We start from the raw sequence: 20,284 nt of genomic DNA on the forward strand, positions 1-20,284 counted from the left end.
GGCTTTAAATTCATTTTTGCATTGTAAAAAACGCTTGCCAGTCCAAGGGTTTGGGGAGGTGGGTGGGGGGGGGGGGGGATTGAGGGGAAGAAGGGAGATTATGAGGCTGCCCCTTCCCGGAACATAGGCATTATGATTTATATACAGAATGAAAAGAGACTATGGGGTGTCATTACGAGGTTTGATGCACAAACGAAGCTTCACCAACCCCTCACGCGGGATAAATATCCTGGTGACCTTCAGCGTTTATTAGCCATGCAAACAGTCTTAGAAATGATGAGTCCCATATGTGTTATTATTAGGGCACCCATTATCTTATCCATAACGGGCCATGGAAGATGAAGGGCATATAAAAAGCACTGGCTGAAAGAAGCTCGAGTCAATTTACCCGCTAAATCGCACGGAGGCAGTCGAATCTCCGCATATCGTCGCTATTAAAGAGCTTAGAGGCACACTTCCAAGGGAGTCCACTAGTTGGATAGCAATATCATATACGTTGGAGATGACATTTTTTTATTGTATATTTTTTTTAATGGGTACCAAGTTGTGGCAGGTATGAATTATGAATTATGAATGATATAATTGTAGTGCCAATTATCTAGCTGTCTATACACCCTCATCCCTCACTCTTTGCTCTACTGCACCCCTTCTTGACTCTGTGTGAGTTTTGACTGACTTTGCATGGTGGTTGAACTCGCCCTTCCCGGCTGGCTCAATCTCTCCTTCTGTTTGTTTTGCATGGATGCAAAAAGCATGCTGCACCGAGAAAAATGGAATATGAGGGGGAAATATTTCTAAAAATGCATTTGTTTTAAACACAGGGCATATTCCATTGAGATTGCTATGGGAAACTCTGTATACTATAAATGTCCAAGTATTGATAGATTTATTTTATGCAGCTTGGTATCTCCTTTGTTTTATTCTCCACATCGCTTCACAAAAATTTGTGTCCCTTTGTTTTTTATTCATATAGCCTTATGGAAGTTCTGATAGCCGTGTGAATACTGGTACTTCCTTTCACAAAAGTTTCCACATGATGCTTCCCCACCCCCTCCTCATGTCCTTAATTTGATGAATCAAATTATGCCGGGATGCAAAGCTAAATTCTGGAAATAAATCATGATGCGAGTTAATTGTCCAGGTGCTTTCTGTTGGTGGTATATACACCTGAAAAATTTCAGGCTAGGAACTAGAAAAACTGGAGTCATGAGAATGTGATCAAAGTCTTGCCAATTTGATACTGCTTCGTGACACACTGTGCCGTCAGCTTGCATCATGTGTTGCCAGAAATGACTGAAAACTGTCAGTGTGCCACAGACGCTTATGAGATTACGCCGGCAAAATGAGAAATAAACTAAATATCTGCTGCCCTCTGTTGACGATATTGCTATAGAATCCTCCCCTGCCCCTAACCCAGTTTTCTATAGATTCAAACCACAAGCTGCTAGCTAGAGTGTCGGGATAAACAGAGCAACGGTATATTTCCCCTCGGGTTATGCGGGTGTGCTCGGATGTTGAGGCTTCTGCGTTAGGATGTGAAACGGTGGATGTTGTTGTTTTTTCATTTGCAACCTTTTCCTCCCGTTTCTCTTCCCCCTCTCTCCTTTGTTCCTTCCCTGTGCTTCATAAATATAGAGCAGTGAAAGCAAGGTACACCCCCCCCCCCTTTTCCATGAAGACTTTTATCTCTGATTCCTTCCATAATCCTTCAAGATGTTTTTAGAGAAGAAAAGAGAAAAACATAGACGGGAAGCTGCATGTCGGGAAAAATCTCTTCTTCTTCTTTTTTTTTTTCGATGCATGAAACGACGATGTTTGCCTTGTTTGTTGGGGGGAGCATGTTTTTGCTCGTCTTTGCCTGTTCTCACTTTGGGAATGCATGGATATAAATCATTATAAAAGCTCTTGGCAGGCTTTTTGAGCCTTCACAATTCTGCATGGATATATTTAAACATATCTCTCCCCCACCCCACTTCCAAAAGTCTTTTGTTTGTATCTGTCCCTTTAAGCATTTCATTCTTATCTGCTTTTCAGAATTTATTGCAACTGTAGGAAGTTTACTTTTTTATATTTTTTTTTTTCAAAGTGAAATCGCAATGCAATATACAGCCCGAGACCTAATCTTAGGCATAGTTTTGATAGCTACGATAGTTTTGATGGTTGTTATTTAGTCACATGTGGCCGGGTGATTTGACATTACTAAACGTTTTCCATCATCATTGCGTCATCGTCTGTAGTGTCCCTTTTTTCTTCTTCTTTCCTTTGTTTTATCCAGTTATTAATTATTAGTAGTATTATCACTATATTTTGGAGAAGCATTCAGTTGGGACATGTGACTGGCTATGTATAGACACTAATGTTTTGTGCATGCTTTGATCTAAAGAATTTGTCCTTTTTTTTTCCTTGTTGTGTTTGTTGTTTTTAGCTCAGCATAGATATATTCTATCAAATCATAACAAATATTAATCATTGGGGATTATATTCGATAGATGTCTATGTCTTAATCTTTGTCCATACTTTGGTGTGTAATGTATTTTGAATCTAACAGGAGAAGAAAATGTGTATTAATTCAATTTGTTCTTGTTTTTATAGAGTTGTGTGTACTCTTGATATATATTCATGGTAACTCAATATTTAGAAACACTCTGCCCTGGCGTTCACATAGTTTGAAATATATACCCTCAAGTACAGGAAATATATACTATCTGTTTTCAAAAGAATGTACAAAGTAGATCACTGCTAAGTCTAGGGATGTAGGAAAGATAATATTCACAATGTTTTTGTTAGATGTTTTGCTGTGGAAGTTCTGCACCAATCTGAACCAAAGGACATAAAGTGCATGAGAACTTTGTCAAGGGAATTACTGGGGGTAGGTGCATGAATTATCCACAGGTTTTCATCATACCCACCCTAATGGTTCTAGAGATAGTTTTGGAAAACATGTTCTGGGAATTGTTTATTCAAGCAACTCTTACACAACTATAACTGTATTCAGGAGAGCATGCAGTCGCGAGGGTGCAAATGTTTTAGAAAAGCAGACTTATTTTTTAGGGAGATTTACGCATTTCATATACTACCAGATCATGCCATTTGTTTTGCAGTTTGAAACAACGCAAGGAATGCCATTACTCTAAATTCTGGTGCGGCTTTAGGAATATTTATCTTCCATCCACTGGCAATTCTTTTGAAAATTCTTGCTTTGTCTCGCTTTTCTTCCTTTTTTTTTTTTTTTTTTTTTTTGTTCAGATTAAGGAGGGCAAGGGGAAAAAATGTGTTGTAAGATTTTTGAAATGCTCTAAAGCTTGCTGTCAGTAAAGTGTAGGCATTTTTCCATGGCCTTTATGGAGCCCAGTTCATTTCCATTTCATCGCCGAAGCATTACGCATTCGGAGTAGTCTGCAGCGGCTGTCACCAGCTTCTTTCCAAATGGGAGCACATGCTCCCAGACATCAAAAAGTACAGTGATATCGGGGGAGGGAGGAAAACGTTAGGTCGAGCAAAAATGGGATTGATATAAATTCCCGCGGTCGTTCCGACAGCCATCCCCCCATAAGAGAGTAAATAGAAACGTATGTGACAGGCAGTGGATCTCTCTCTCTTATCTGAAGTCTGAAACATTACCTCCAGAATACCAGCAAACATTTTTCTCTCCTTTTGAAATTGACTCCCGGGTTTGGAGTGAGATAGAGCAGGGGGTATTAGCCCCGTTGGATTTCCCAGAAAGTGCAACGTGCAAAGGCGAATAGGCATATCAGCAGAAGAAGGGTCAAAAAGAAGAAAAGGAAATGGAAAAAAGGAAGTCTTCCAAGCTCGTGGAGGTCATATTTTTTTGTCAGGCATCTTTCCAAACTGACAGTGTGACTCATCAAATCAAAGAAAGGCTTTCATAGTAATGCATGACCTGAATATTTAAGGGGGGGGGGGCATTATTGATACCTGATATGGAATGGATATGAAAATATATTTTAAAGTATTCTCACTGATAAAACAAAAGAAAGGAACAACAGATAGACAATATGGTATTGGAATACTGCGCTGAAATGTTTTCGTTCGGCCCATTTCACATGCATATTTTAATCACATTGTTTTGCACTGTGCAGAGATTGTACCACAACACATTATTGCCAAATTTTCACCATCCCCCTGCATTTTAATCCTCTGCGCTCAAACGGGAGTTATGGCTGATTCTCGCTGAGCAAGAGACATTTGCAAAATTGGCAAATTGGCACCGCTGAATCACACTTACCTTGTACAGTGTACCTGTTTGCTACTGAGGTTGTGATGTCCGTGGTGCATTTCTTCACAGTGCAAAATAGAAAGACAGCAATGATTTGAAAGTTGCCAATTTGGGTTTTGCAGAGTTGATAATGACCATATTTATTGCTTGCATGGAATGTTTTGCTGTGTTGACGTGCATCTTGTTTTTGAGTTACTAACCTTGCATATGTTTTGCACCCCTTTCTTTTTCTTCCGCATCTTTTCTCCCTGACCCCCCTCTTCCCATTGTACGCCCCCTGACCTTTGACCCCCACCCCACTTCACAAATCAATAAAATGTACTTGAAAACACACACACACACACACACACGTAATTGCACTGATACATTTCAACGCAAATTTAAAAAAAATGAAATCCCCCCTCCACTTCTCGAAATCACTGTAATCACACATGTACATGCACATTCCTTTCACACCTTCGAACCACCCCCCCCCCCAAAAAAAAAAAAAAAAAATTATCACTGCCACCGAATTTTGCATTACCCTCCACATGTCATTGGTCATTGGTCAATCAACACACAACGACTACACATTCGTTAATACCTTCCCTCTTCCCCCTGGGCCTGTATAATTGTGCAACACCCAAAAACAAAAATAAATGAATGAATAAATGATAAAATCTCTTTTGAAAAAAAAACACTCCCAAAACAAACAAAATTTCCACCACCCAAAGACTGATCTTCTCTTGCAGACTGCGGCCGCCACCGCTGCCACTTACGGCGGGTACATCAGCCGCTACGCCACGCCGGCCGCCTACGCCATTCCCTACGGCCGGGAGTACGCCGCAGACCCCTACCACCATGCCATCGGGCCGGCCACCGCCTACGGTGTAAGATACCCCTCTCTCACAAGGGTAAATCTACGACTGACATACTCTGTTTTTTTTTTCTACCAGTCTCTCTCTCTATCAGTGGTTGTGACAATTTCTTTTTTTTTAAGATATATATGTATAAATATATTATCTAACTGTTCCTTTTTCTTTTGGAAACGATTTCTCATTCGTTACTTGGCCTATCCTGCTTTCCTGAGTATGATTATCTACTCCCCAGTTCGTGTCGTTTGTTCTTCTTGCTGTGCTGTCACTATTGCACCGTAAATATAAGCGTAATGACAGTAGACATGCACGAGACTTGTGGATGAAGACGTGGTCGTGCAGTGGAATGCCATGTTTGTCCTTATCGTATCGCAGTCAAATAATCGGAATGCATGGAGTGTGTATTCGTCATGCAAGCAGTGGTGACATCACAGTTCGTAGCAGCGTACATGTGTAGTCTTGCCTGGCTTTCGTGGTCATTATTGTAGAGGTATTTGTAGAATTGTGTATGTTGTCAGTATTCTTCTCTTTCAGAAAGTCGCTTTAAGGGGTCTCAAACAAAACAAACAAAAAATCCACAAATTGGCATCTTTGAGTTATCAGTGACTGATGAGATGAAAGTTTAGTACACAGTCATAATATTTTTCAAGCTGGGGTATGAAAGAAATGGGAGACAGTATATCCAAATACATTTAGAAGGTGCCTTAGACATATAAAGAAATGTTAAGAGGAAAAACTAGAAATAAGAAGAAAAGAAAATTTAATACCAAACAACCAAATAATGGTTTGATAATCAAGAATGGGAGGATGACGTGTTCTCTTATCCCACTTTCCTCACTTTTGGTGGAAATTTTACCCGTTTTGACACAGTTTTGCCTTCATACGTCTCCACCTCGCCTTTCGTCAAACATTGTGGTGTCATCCTGATGATCATGAAGATGCAATGTATAATGCACAGCATTTCAGCATAGTTTGTGTGTTCGTACAAAGTATGTAGTCTTTGTAAGATGTAAGCACTCCCCCCCCCCCCCCCATCCCCTCCCCCTCCATTGTTGGGGGCAAAAGAATGCAGTTTTAAGAAAATTCACATCAAGATAAATAGCACCCTCTTTGAGCTCCTAGCTGGACATGCCTGCATGCCACATACACACATGCACATGCATCAGTTGAGCGTTGGATGCTGTTTTCCCCGAGTGCAGTGAACAGCCCTTTTGCAAACCACCCGTTTCTGTTACATTTCGCTGCATGCACTGGAGCACTGCTCCTGTTTGTCACTTCTTTCTGGCGTAATGAATAAAAGAACTCTGCAACAAGTGTCCCAAATAGTTCTATTCAAAAAGGAAGTTTCTGAAAAATTCTCCCCCCCCCCCCTTAACCACTTACTACAAAATGTCTGTGACACTCCTCAGGAGGTATACAAATCAAAGCCTTCGAGTCAACGATGAATCAAGTTCTTCTTTTTTCATTTTATGATCAATGCCGGCTGATTTCGCCGCAAGCTGCCTGGCCAGATTTAAAATGCAAAGATTTACATCTGGATTTTCCCCGCAAGCATCATTCCGGGATGAATTTGTCTCAATTTTGAGCCTCAAGAGACCTTGAAAATTGTTAGTGGTCCACTCCAGCCCATCTTTCAAGTACTTGTATGGGGACGCAAAATGTTCACAAGCACTCATCTAGTCTGTCAAGTCCAAGAATACCACTTTTTGTGGTTTGATGCTATATCATTTTATTGTAATTTTTGTTATTCACTGCTAATGGTTCTGAATGTCAGATTGAATGAATATATAAGTAATGATAATGATAATGAAGATAATAATAATAATAATAATAACAACCACAATAATAATGACAATAATAATGATAATGAATTTGATCAAATTCCTTGGTTTTCAGATATTTCTCTTTTGTTCCAGACTTTTTGAAAGCTTCCCAATTGCTTAACTTATCACTGATTCTCAAATTTGAAACACTCTTTAGAAGAGTAAAAGTTCCTGTATCTTTCTCAAACCGCCATTTTTTTTTCTGTTCACATTTCTTCCTGATTTTTATACAGATTTACTGATTTAAAAAAGTTTCAGCCTACTCTTTTTTTTCCCCATATAAGATAAGGAGTTAATTGTAGGGTTGCCAATTTGATGATTGAAAGATGATGATTTCTATGGCAAAATTCCCACGCGGACGTGATTGGCAAGCCCTCGAAGAATGTGATCAATAGATAGAGCCCTTCCGACCGTCACATTTGTATATCTATAACTATATTTGTTTTATTGTAATAGTACTTTCAGTGTGGCATGCATTGTTACTATCAATTTTTGTCACATGCATTTGCTGTGTGCACGCTGGCCCAGTGAATACTGCCGTGGTCGTGTGTGGCGTCAAATTTGTGTACGTGTCTGCTCGTTGTCATGACGACTGCTACCTTTGTTTTCTTCTCGCCCTTCATGGAACGGTTGTGGACAAGAAAATAAGGACTTGATCGCCATTTTTCCGAGCTACCGACTCCTCCCTCTATTATCACGTCTCTGTCGATGTTATGAGCTGTAACAACTCTTTTAACAGCAGCAAGCTCGTGCAGGAGATGCTTGTATTCCAAGCCTGTTCCACACTGGAGTTCAAACCAAAAACTAAAAAAAGAAACAAATCCTCAAGTTGACAATATATGTACCCCTCCCTTGTCCATTAACACCTCAAATTTTCAACTGTATGCATGCATACGTTCTTCTTCAACTACACTCAAAAAGGATACCGAGATGATTTGAATGCAGTATTGCATCTTTTGATTAGATCAATTAATGGGATCAGTTTCATTGAAATCAATTCATGCATTTTTTTCTTTAATAACGATGTATTCGTATTTGTATGGAATTGTCTAGCAATTGAAGAGAGACTCTAAAAAGCATTAGTGTGTTTACTTTGCGGGGGAGGGGATTTGTTCACATGTTGCTGTCCCGCTTTCACTGGAGAAGTCAAAAGAATTACGCAAATAGCTACAGTGTATGTTTCTGTGAAATTCAGGGCAGGAGGCTTTGAATGAGAGATGGGACGTAATGACGTTGACCCACTGAACATCATGATTCTTTCAATTTACACATTCTCTGTAGTCGACTCCAGGAGGAGTTGCTGGTGAACACAAATGGTCAAATTAAATTTGCTGCCACGATAATCTAATCATTATCACATTTGATAAAGGAATCATTATCACATTCAATTTAGGAAACATTATGGTTCCCAGAAACAGTGAATTAAGAAAGTGGCACCATTTAGGCGAGACATTCTGTTGAGGCTCCATGGCTCAACGAATACAGCAATTTCTGAACTTAGATTCCGGATGTGGGTCTATTTGGTGTGTATGTACATACTGAGCAACTTATATAATTGTGTGTAAACTCCAAGTAGGCAGTAGTTGTCACAATGATATATTAATGAGTAGCAATGTGTAGATATTTTATTTTGTATCCAGGCAGTAGACTCTCGTGTCAGCTTACCTCATGTAGCCAGTTCAAAATGTTAGTGTAAATCAGACTAAATGTTCTAATTTCGTACATAACCAACTGTAGTACTTCAGAGCAACTTACAAACTACTGTATAGTACCTCTAAGCGATTCTAAACTTGTGAAAGGTATCTGTATGTCACCACTGCTTCATCAAATGTAGAACTCCAATGAATTGATACGATAAGTCTCTTATATGCATTCTTCCATCTTTGTACATCACTGCGATACAAACGAAACAGCAACAAAAGTAATCCACTGTTAATCCTGTCTGGAAGACAAAGATTTTTAAAAAAAAAGAGAAGAAGAAGGAAACAAAAGAAAAAAACGAACGAATGCATTATGGCATCTCTGTGACCTCAATCCACTGCACGCACTGTCTTCATCCTGTCGTACCTCTCTTGAAACCCCCCAAAAACGATTCTTGCTCACGATTCTGATCAAACAACCACAAACCACTGATACTAAGAGAAGAGAACCAAGAGTAAGTCATGATTTACCTGAATTTTTGTTGTTGTTTTTTTTTACCAGTATTCTTGTCGTATTTTGTAGCCGTTGTTTTTTTTTAATCTATTTGTTTTGTAGAAATGATAGTTTGCATGTTTTGCCGTACCAGTTGATCAAATGATTTCCGTTGTTTTCATTAGCTTTACCCATAGAGATGATTGATAGTAGTTTGTCTTTTTATTGCTGGCAGGTAATTTACTTGCTTTTCTGCTAGACTCTTTAAAAGAGTGCATTTTAAAAGATGTGAGATGTATGTCAATCTTCAGTCAAGTGCCAATGCCATTTTCTGATGCCATGATCAAAAGATTAGAGAAAGGGTGGGACATCAGAGTCATTAGCAATCCTGAAATTTTTACTTTTATGTTTGCAGAGAAATGCCATAAAATGTTTACTTTTATGTTTGGAAAGAAATGCCATAAATGATTGTCGTCTATTTTGAGTTATGAAATATAATGTTACCCATTGTACTTGCTGAATCTATCTCAAGCCAACACCATTCTTGACAATGTATATTTTCAAAAATAAAATTTTGAATAAATTTAGGAAATCAGATAGAAGAAGCTTATTAGATTTACGAAATTGCTTGATTGTGCTTCCCTTTTGTCTCATTTATTCTCACTGAATATTTTGTCTCACAGATGAGAGAGCCTCTCATCAAATTCCGGTTAAAGAACAACCTCAATATAGAATTGAAATATATCAGAGCCGAGCCATCCTACCCACTCCTTGGTATCCTAGTGCTACTGGTTCTTTAACCGGCATAATTTTTCTCCTCTGCTTCATTCTGATCATTGTTTTTTTTTTCACCCGTTTACCTTCCTTTTTTCTGCAGGCGAGTCTGTATAGGGGTGCGTATGCAAGGTACACGCCCTACTAGCAACACAAACTTGACCAGCGGTATTCTTATTTTGACATCTTCTTTCGAGAGGAACAGAAACAGCACAGACTTTTTTTGCAGGACGAGAGAACAAACACAGGAAACAAGAAAAATTCAAACATTATATTTAAAAAAAAAAGAAACATGGTTGGCTCAGAGCAGCTTTGAAAATGTTGGCATCACCTCACAGTTCCCTCCGGAAGTTGGGAAAGTTCCTGAAGGAAGACGCAAGGGTCGGAATGAGCAAGACGGGGGAAGAAACAGAATAAGAGAAAGAGAGAGCAGGAGCTATTGGCCAACTCGATCAACGGAGCTGCATGATTTGACGACTCGACCACGTCTCGAGGAGATTGTCGGAAGTTTGCCGGGGTTGAGACACTCGGCTGGCGCTTGTCTTTGCGGATGCTTTTTTCAAACCGCTCAACTCACTCGGTGCGGAACGCTCGCCCCATTTTCTGTCATCTCGCCGACTCAACAACTCGCCATTGCCGTGTATACTCCCCCGCCGACATCGGGGAATACCTGTCGATGCAAAGCTAACATATCTACTTCCATTTACTCTTCTTCATTTGTTCGTCTTGTGTTCTCTTTACATCAAGAAGACTGAAGGAAAAATGTGTATGAACTTTTATTATGATACCTCTATGTATTTTTTTTTTCCTCTCTAGTATTTCTTATTCTATTTTACTGTAGGGGCTTTTTAGTAATGTTGTTATACCAAGTCGTATTTGGTAACACACTGAAATTTTGTGAGACCATCGCTGAGCACATGTTGACATCTTTGTGACAGAGAAAAACTTTTTTTGATATGTGATGTGTGCTAATAGAGGGGCAATCTCAGTGAAGCATAGGAGATTCTTTGCTGGTTTCCACCTCAGTATTTTACCAAAAAGCTTTTTAACGATCCCACGCACTCCTCGCACATTTTTTGCGCAGCTGCCCTGTACAGAGAATCGGCATACAGTGGTATACTGGTGAACAGCCATCATTTTTTGCATGATTTTAGGCACTACAATTGAAGTCTGCTCTAAGGTTTTAGGTGAGGTACATGCTGTGTGAAGGGATCAAACACCCCTCAGGAAGGCTTGGGTAGACCACTCAAAGAGAAGTGTGCATCAAGTTTGTAGATGAGGTTCAGTCCCTCTGTAAGAGAGGTTCCAACCCCCTTCAGAAAGAATGGAATAGCCCATTGAAAGATACATTTGCAATGAACTTTTTTTTATTGAAGCTTATTCCCTCTGCAAGGTTCAAACACCTCCTAGAAAAAAAAATATAGTATAGCTTACTCAAAGAACAGTTTTCATCAAGTTTTTAGATGAGGTTCTTTTCCTCTTCTTTTCCTTCAAGAAATTAAACAAACACAAAGAAGAGAAGGAAAATTAGATAATCCAGGTTTGTCACAACCTACATTTACAGCAGACTCTGCATTTTCATAGAGGTACAGAAAAGTTCATGTCATGGACAAGAGATGTTGCCACAAGTGACAAGTCATGAATATGCAATAAACTTTGGTCACCACCACAGCTGGTAGGCTTTTGAGCAGATTGGGGGTCGTGCCATTTATTGAAGAAGGGGTGCAAAGCCACTTTTGGGAGAAGGGATGTGACTAGTACGTTGATTGTTGAACCATGATCACAGGTGTTGACCTCACTCTCCTTTTGTTTTCTTCTTTCTGATATGTGCATGTATTTTAGAAAACACATGGTGCATGTAGCTGGAAAGGATTTTCCAGTAACGCAGAGGCCTGTGTTTAGTGAAGTTCATGCTAGTTTCATCTAGTCAGTATACAAACGCTAAAATGAATTGAAAAAACAAACAAAAACAAACAAAAACAAATTTAAAGAGGGAAAAAAAATAATGGTGCTACCAATGGCTATGTGTGTTGGATATCACCAGTGTTTATATGGTCTCTTGTAGCTGTAGAACCTGTATATTTATCTGTAGTATGGTAGAGTTGTCATCTAGACTGTCGTCTCTTGAAAGAAAAAAAAATTAAGTAAATAATTATCTCGCTATTGAACCTTGCCTCATTGATACAGGGGAATATTTCTGTGTTACAATTTATTACCTTTTTGTCCTGTTTTACTTCACAGTATTTTACAAACAACTGAATTTTTCAGATCTTTTGTGTTCTGTTTTGTTGTTGTTGTTTTGTAGGTAAAATATTTAAAAAGGTTTTCGGTTTTCGTTTTTTGACGGCAGAAAAGTTGTCTGTTGCTAGGTTGTTACTCATCTTTATTTATCTGGCTCCACGTGAAGCATTGTACAGTTGTAGGTAGCCATCTTAGCTTTTGAGCACACTTTGCATTTTTAGTTCCATGTGTGTTTTTGCCATGTACAGGTCGACAACTTTCAGCGATGTGTTTGTGACATGTTGTGAAGGAAGGTGTTGAGGTGAGACGCTAAGAGAGAGAAAGAGAGAGATTATAAGAGAGAGAGGGAGAGAGAGAGAGACATATAAGAATAGAGATAATAGAGAGAGAGAGAGAGGGAAGAATTGATGGATGTGAACAAAACAATATGGGCTTGAGATAAGTCTTCTAGCTGCACATTATGTGTGTTTGGTGTTTGTGAGTCTGTGTATGTGTGTGGGTGTGCGTGCATGGATGGCATCTTATTGTGAAACTTTCTTGGCGAGATGTGACTACTGAATGGTGTTCAGTGCTTATTAAGGGGACAAAAAAAAAACTCTTTATATTTATTATTATCATCATCATCTTCATATTGAAAGGTTATTACAAAGAAATAGCAATCTATTGTATGTATCATAGATTGTCCCCTCTCAGCTCCCCATTATCAGCATTTTGGTGCAATGACTGTTTTTTTTTTTTTGTTTTTCCTGGATTATGTTCTTCTCCGAAAGAGTGACTGATTTCTTCTGTGTTGTCTCTTTTGCGAGGCGTCGCTGAGAAACGGAAAAAGAAGAATGAAATCGCGCTCTTGTGTGGTGATTGCCCTTGTACATTTCTTCTAGCATTTATACTTTCTCTTGTACGTGTGCTATTTGATGTAAACAGTAGTGTTGTTGTAAAATTATCTGTGATATTTACATGTATTTGTGAGGAAGGCATTTGTTGTGTGACTGGAGAGTGTTCAATCTGGGACACGCCTCCGTAGGGTTGCGGACGGCCAGTCCGGAGATCGCCTTCAAATTGGACATTTTATACTGCCATAGCCGAGAGCTGTATCCAAAAGACTTTCCATCGATCGCGTTTTGCTCATAACTACACGTTACTAACGCACAGAGTTGTTTTTTTTCCCCCATGTGTTTGGCTCCAGAGGGTCATACACCTTGCCTTACATAGCACCACTTCGTGGTCCAAACTTTCTTTGTCATTTGTGCATTCAGATCATGACACTTTACACTCTTGGTGTTTGTGTGCAATTCAACTCAAATCTCAAGTCGACAGCAGAAACGGCCCAGATATTCGACAACATCAAACCAAATTGCAATAGCTTGAAAATGAGCATTTTTTCAGTCAAATCCACCGCACAGTTGTGCTGTATCTTACCTTACTAAGTGCTACAAATTTATATAGTACAAGTGGGGAAAAAGGCAGAAGCAAAGAAAAACATTACACTCGTTAGATAAAGTGGCAGCTAAAAAGAGACTAAAATCTTTGCCAAGTTGTGTGAAGAATACAATCACTTGACTCCTTCTGCAGCCAGAAAGGATACGATGACAATCAAATTCAAGACCAACTCAGTCCATGTGGTGTGTTATCCTGCATTTAATTCGTTGGGATGTTTTGTGTACCCTCCCAGACCTGTCTTTGCCAACTCGTGTATAGGTGATGATTCCTCGTGTTAGTTGTCTACCACCAGTATAATGTTTTGTTTGTTTGTTTGTTTTTTTGTTGTTTGTTTTCTCTGTCAGCCTCGAACATTATAGGCGTGTCTTCTTACCTCTTCAGTATAAACATGTGAGTTTTGAAATCAAAAAAAAAAAAGAAGCATGTCAAAGTTTTTTCCCGGACGCCGCTGGATGGTAGAACGAAGTAATCATTGCCAAATCTTTAATCACCACTTCAGATATCACAAAGAAAAAAAAAAAAACAAGCAAAGGAGCCTTACTTTTGAGATCAAGTGTTGACATGAATGTGGAACAGTTGTCGTTGGGTGATGGAAAAAAAAAAGACAACAACAAAAAAAATTCCTGGAAGACTATTAGCGTTATATAAATTCTGTTATGGAATCTACACTCATCACATTTTCATCTCAATATTGTCAGTATTGGCAGAAGAAAAGTGACTTCATTGTGTAATGTTGTGAGGACAACTCTTTATATATGATATATTTTTTCAGTGATTTTAAGAAACGAGAAATGATTGTCTACTTTTTTTCTTCCGTTTTTAAGAGTGAGAAGTGGAGAAGGTTGTTGATGTTTTTTCTGAGGAACTGTTGCAATTCACTTTATAGACTTTCTGTGTGCTGTTAATTCTGTGTTATATTTGAAAAATTGAAATAAATATTCATTGTACGATTGTAGCGTAAATCATCATAGGCACGGGCGTCTCGTATGGCGTTGATGCCGTTTGCGTGTTTGCCCGTGGGGTATTTTTATGATGGCTTTGAGATGACCGAACCCGACGGTGTTTTAATATCATTCTTCCCTTCTCGATGTAGTTCTTGAAAATTCATGGCATTTTGAACCAAGAAAAGGTATAAAAGAATGAAATAACAATTTTGAAGGCAGGTACCATTAATTGTATAGACAATTTTAGAAGACAATCAGTTTTATCTGTGATGAATAAGGACATTTTTTTAATGAAGACATTCGTAATTGTACAGATAGATAATCAGAGTTTAGCCCACCACCACAGACACCCTCAACAAGCCACCAAGTGCTGCAGTGGTGGCATTTTTGGCCAACAGCATCCCAGAGTATCTCTGTTAATCGTAGTCTATGTGCATTGACAGATTTGTGGTTGGAAAAAACAAACAAACTACACATTTTCCGTTACAAATTTGAGAAAAATGTGCTCAGTGTAGCCTCACCTCAAAAACTGCCTCCCCCCTCATGGTGAAACAAAAACAGCAACAAAAGAAAAAGAGGCTGAATTTTTTTTTTTTTTTTTTTGACAAATGCAATGTGTAATATTTGGGAGGCGTGTGAACTCCCACCAACGGTGAGCCGTGAAATATTTTCGAACTCGTCGTGTAGCCTGTTCGGTCAGTGGCATACTGTTCTATTTCAGTGACAATCAGTTCATCTTTATAATACGGTGCCATTTTACACTTGTGTCAAATTTTCTGTTGAGAGTATACCATTGTAGTTGCAGTTATGTTAAGTATGCGGCAGATTGTACAATTACACCATGATATCTGTATTCTCTGCTAGTTCTCTATTTAATATGTTTTGTTCATTTTCGATGTTTTTCTTTTTCTTTTATTTTGGCAATTTCTGTTATTTTTAATCCGGCAAACAACTGCTGAAGTTTACTGGAACTGTCAATATACCTTTCATTTTAGAAACTTGGTCAGCCTTTTTTTTTTTCTTGTAGTACATTTTATTTGTTCTTAACTCTTCTATGTGTAGTGTGACATTAGACGTGAGTTTAATGACTTCAAACATGGAGAGAGGAAACTTTGAGGCATCAAATGCACAGAAGTATTATTGTAAGATCTTAATTACAAAAAAAAAAAATAATAAAATTGTACAGATTCAACATTCAGTTGTGTTGTGGTATTCATTTGTTCGAGTACATGAGTATTCAAATTAATAATTAACAGCTTTGTGTAATATGTATGTATGTATATATATAAATATATATATATATATATATATATATATATATATATATATATATATATATATATATATATATATACACACACACACGCACACGGACACACACACATGAAGTCACAAGCAGAGGTCTTGGATAGAAAGCATGCGGTTGTAGCAAGAAATCTCAAGAAAGTTGCCAATAAAAGTAAGAAGAAACATGATCATAAGGTGAGAGAGAGGGAGATGATTATATATATAGATAGATATAGATATATTTATGATACATATATATATATATATTCCATTTATTAGTTAATTTATCTATTTATCTATTTATTCATTCATTCACTTATTTATAAATGTGTTTATTTTAAATGAAAAACTGCACAATGCAATCCCTTTTCTCGACTGTGAGCATGAAAAGGAAAGCATGATACACATCAATTCTGATGATCTCGCAACTATAAAGGATTATCAGTTTTCAAAGCTGATTTGCAGGTATTTATCTTTCATCTACCTCTATGAAAAGTGGAACAATGGAAGAATGTAACAATCTGCTCATCTGGGCATACATGGCAGTTTGTATGTGTGTGTGTGCATTTGTGAGTGTGTGTTTGTAAATGAGCTCAAACAATGCATTGCATTCATACACATCAATATGTAACCACGAAACAGAGAAATTTGCAAGGCACTACGTGTACACTACTTGTACGTCACTACACCTCTGGGCATTACAAAAAGGCATTTTATCAGGATATTTATCCATAATTCATAAACACGGACCAAAGAAGGGATAGAGTGAAATGCCAGTCCAGGGGGCACCCACCTCCAACCCTCCACAAAAAAAAAATAAAAAAAAATGCAACCCCCAATGTAGTACATGGTCTATAGTAGCTCCGAATACTGTTTAAACCAGACACTTCACAAGGTTTTTATTTTCATGGATTTTGAGTGTAGGGTGCTATTTACAAATTTTACAACATGTGGAGATATTAATTCTGATCCCGTCATAAAATGTGACATGCACCCAAATATTTCTCTGTTCATTATTGTACTCCACAATCAACTATTCACACACTTGAAGTTGTCATGAAGTCCTAGTTAATGAAAAATTAGACTCGCAAAATATATGGCGTATACAACAACTGTTTAGGCCTACTAGATCCACATGAAATGGTGTTTAAAATGCTGTGTGTAGGAACATGTATTCCAGTGGGTTGTGGTTGGGGTTGTGCGGCTCTATGACCAGGGATACACTGAAAACAACACACTAGACAAGATGTACATTTACACGTTCCATTTTGAGAAGACAAACTTTATTCTTTCTTTTCCCTTATATTTCTAATTTTTTACTTTGGCAAAACAGTACAAAGTTGAGTTGCTGCAACACTTGCAAAAAGTATAACGAGGCAAGAACCAGACTAGATTTAAATGCATGTAGGGATACACAAATTATGCTGGCATGTACTACTATCATGCGAGCTTCTTGGCTAAGGAAGAAATATACTTATTTTAAACAAACAATTTAGCCTCAAACTTTTGAGGTGGCACCATCACATAATCAATGTTTGCTGACTACTATGGACACAAGTTAGGGGGATTCTGTAAGTGAGATATGACAGACACATGAACATTTCAGGTCACATGGGTGCGTGCACTAAGTACACGGCCTCTTTGAAACATGTACCAGCTATACTGGTGTGACACAGACATGGTTTCACAGATAACTGTTTAAACTATTTCATTACAAGCTGAAGTTCATATTTTGTGTATCATTTAAAACATACCCCAGCAAGTATTAATTTCTGAGGTGGCAAAGGAGAGAAAAGATAGAAGAGGAAGGAAGCACAATTGTACAAAAGACAAACATAGTGAAACATTGCATAACTTTGCTTGAACCCAGAGAGGCTATTACGAAAGAATGTCACATGTTTCAGAACTGACATAGTAAGCAAAGCTGCTGAAAACATCATATAAAAATCATATAGCAGTGAGCCAGTGGAGTTAAATGGAGTCAAAAACGTGCCTGAGTTTTCAATCCCAGCGGAATCTCCGCCATAAATAAAGGATAAGCAGATATATAGGCCCGAATTCACGAAGGTGGTGCAAGTGAAACCATGGTTTAAACCATGGACAAAAACCATGGAGCGCCAAGTGTCACATGGAATATTTCGTTACAAAATCAGTCATTTCGTCGATGAAATGATTTTTTTTTAACGAAATGACAACATTTTGTAACTAAATGGACAATTCGTCCACGAAATTATAATTTCGTTAACGATTTCGTAACAAAATATTTCATGCGACACTTGGCGCTCCGTGGTTTTTGTCCATGGTTTAAACCATGGTTTCATTTGTACCACTTTTGTGAATTCGAGCCATAGAGTCTGGGAGAGGCTTAGTCTGGTTTCCAGACCCTTTGCCCTATGCAGTCCCTCCCCAAAAATGTACCCTCTGCGGCAACAAAATCACGCCTGGCAGGGTCACCCACCTGAACCTGCCAGCATTTTCAATGTTAGAGGGCATCTATATTCTGTCAAGCAAAATAATACAGCAGAGAGTGTAGAAGCCAGACTAAGGGAGGCTAGGGGAAAAAAAAAAAAGAACAAAGAAAACAAAAGGGGTCACAGGTTGGATCAGAAGCTCAGGCCCATATATGCTCCATGAAATTAGAACGAACAAACTTTGACCCTAACTACGCAAAGAACAAATGACACATTCATTGATTCATTCATTCATTTTTGTACGACATGAGGTGTCTGGTTGATACAGTACATCAATTACTGCTCGTCAACTGGGGCAAAGCCCCACACACGGAAGGAGAGCATTTTGTCCATTTCCAACAAACGAACGGAGGCTAGCCTGAAAGCCGGATGGTGTGGTGAACACACTTACCACTAGCACAGAGTGGCCATAAAGTAGAAACATTTGCGACATCAAACCTTAATTTGCAAATTGGAGCCAACGGCCTTTCTCAAAGCATGAAACTTTCAGAAATTGGTAAAATGTCATTTAATGCATTGAGTACACAAAGACTTTTGTGCACATTTCACTTTCAGGAATCTTGGATCCTTGCAGGATTTGTGGAATTTTATGCAAGGCAATTTCATCAGGGCCATGAACAGTAAGTGGATTTTAACACACTAAAAGGGAAAAAAAAGGAAAAAAATGGAAAGAGGAATAAACTTTTGGTATAGCATAGTGTCCATGACAAAATTTGTGGTCTATTACTCTCAAATTGTTGGTATCGATGCATATCAAGAATCATCCACAACACAACCCAACCTATCCATAAAATAGCATACGTATTCATAGGATTTGTTTCCAGATCAAAGGCCTCTCCGAAAATAAAAAAAAAAAAAAACAGAGGAATGAAATCACAACAGGATATTTCATTTCAGAAGAGCTGCAATGATTGCTTTTCACAAACAGCACAAAATACAGACCTATACCCACAACCCTGGCAAGCGACATCACTATATTCCCAATTGAGCAACTACATAAAGTCTTCATAAATCAAAAAAATGGAGTGATTAAAGAAACAACACTATTTCATTTTTTGTCACAGGACTGACTTCAATTCAGGCAAAAACTCATTTTCTGCAACCTTAACTTTAACCCGTTTAGGACGGTTTGATTTTGCTACAACACGCATTTCCCATAGACACCTGCCCGAGTATACTCGGGACTCGTCCTCAACGGGTTAAAGGGTGTGTACAGTTCTGGTCGAGATGAGGATTTAGCTTTTAATGTTTTGCGAGATATTCAGAAACCGCTCTAAGAGATGTCAAAGAGCATGCAATTCTAAGGGGTATCAAAAGTTTATTTGATGAAAATCGGTTTTAAAATGGCCGAGATATCCTAAAACAATGTGAAACAAAGAGATCCTAATAAAAGGCGTGGCCTGTCGCCTTTTATTATTATCACTTTTTTGGCTATCTCAGCCATTTGAAGACCAATTTTCATCAAACGTTGAATCCTTCTTAAAATTACATGCTCTTTCATATTTCATAAGAGGCTTCTTATTATCTCACTTAGGAACGTTCAAAACGTGGATCCCCACCTCATCCACTACTGTACAGTCCCTTTAATATAAGAGGGGACTGTAATTTCAAAATGAAACAAATTGACCAAATGACAGCATTCTCTTGACATTACGTAGTAACATGTATTCTCAGTACCATGTGCAGCATATTATGACATGTGTGGGCAGCCCCTTTCAGAACAAAAAATTGCACTGATTTGTGACAAAGCAGATCCGCTGTTTACAACAAAGTTGAAGACCACCCATCTCCAGAATTTGGCACTTTGTAAGAAAAACAACAACTTGAACATCTATTTTAGTATGAGTTAGACTGTGACACATGCCTCCATGACGGCTAAAGTTGAACCTTTCATGTTTATAAAGGCAACAGCCAGTATTCTCTACAAATATTGGAAGAGGTTCTATAATCATGGTTTAAATCTATATCACCTGAAAATACGCCATTTCTTGTGAATGATAATTCACAAGACAGGACAATCTAAAAAGTGGTTGAATTCACAATGAGAAATAGTTATGTACTATTCCTTAAAAAGCAACAA

The 20,284-nt window shown here is 38.3% G+C and overlaps 1 protein-coding gene across 1 annotated transcript in view; it reads left to right on the forward strand.

Moving 5' to 3' along the window:
- LOC140232200 (RNA binding protein fox-1 homolog 2-like) overlaps nucleotides 1–12,404 on the forward strand; it is a 342,360-nt gene extending 329,956 nt beyond the window's left edge. Inside the window, 2 exon segments of the mRNA XM_072312338.1 lie at nucleotides 4,951–5,106; nucleotides 9,925–12,404. Of these exon segments, the coding sequence (XP_072168439.1) occupies nucleotides 4,951–5,106; nucleotides 9,925–9,969 (201 nt within the window). The 3' untranslated portion in view covers nucleotides 9,970–12,404.
- The last annotated feature ends 7,880 nt before the right edge of the window (nucleotides 12,405–20,284 follow it).

This window comes from Diadema setosum, chromosome 8 (genome assembly GCF_964275005.1).
Source record: "Diadema setosum chromosome 8, eeDiaSeto1, whole genome shotgun sequence".
NCBI lineage: Eukaryota > Metazoa > Echinodermata > Echinoidea > Diadematoida > Diadematidae > Diadema > Diadema setosum.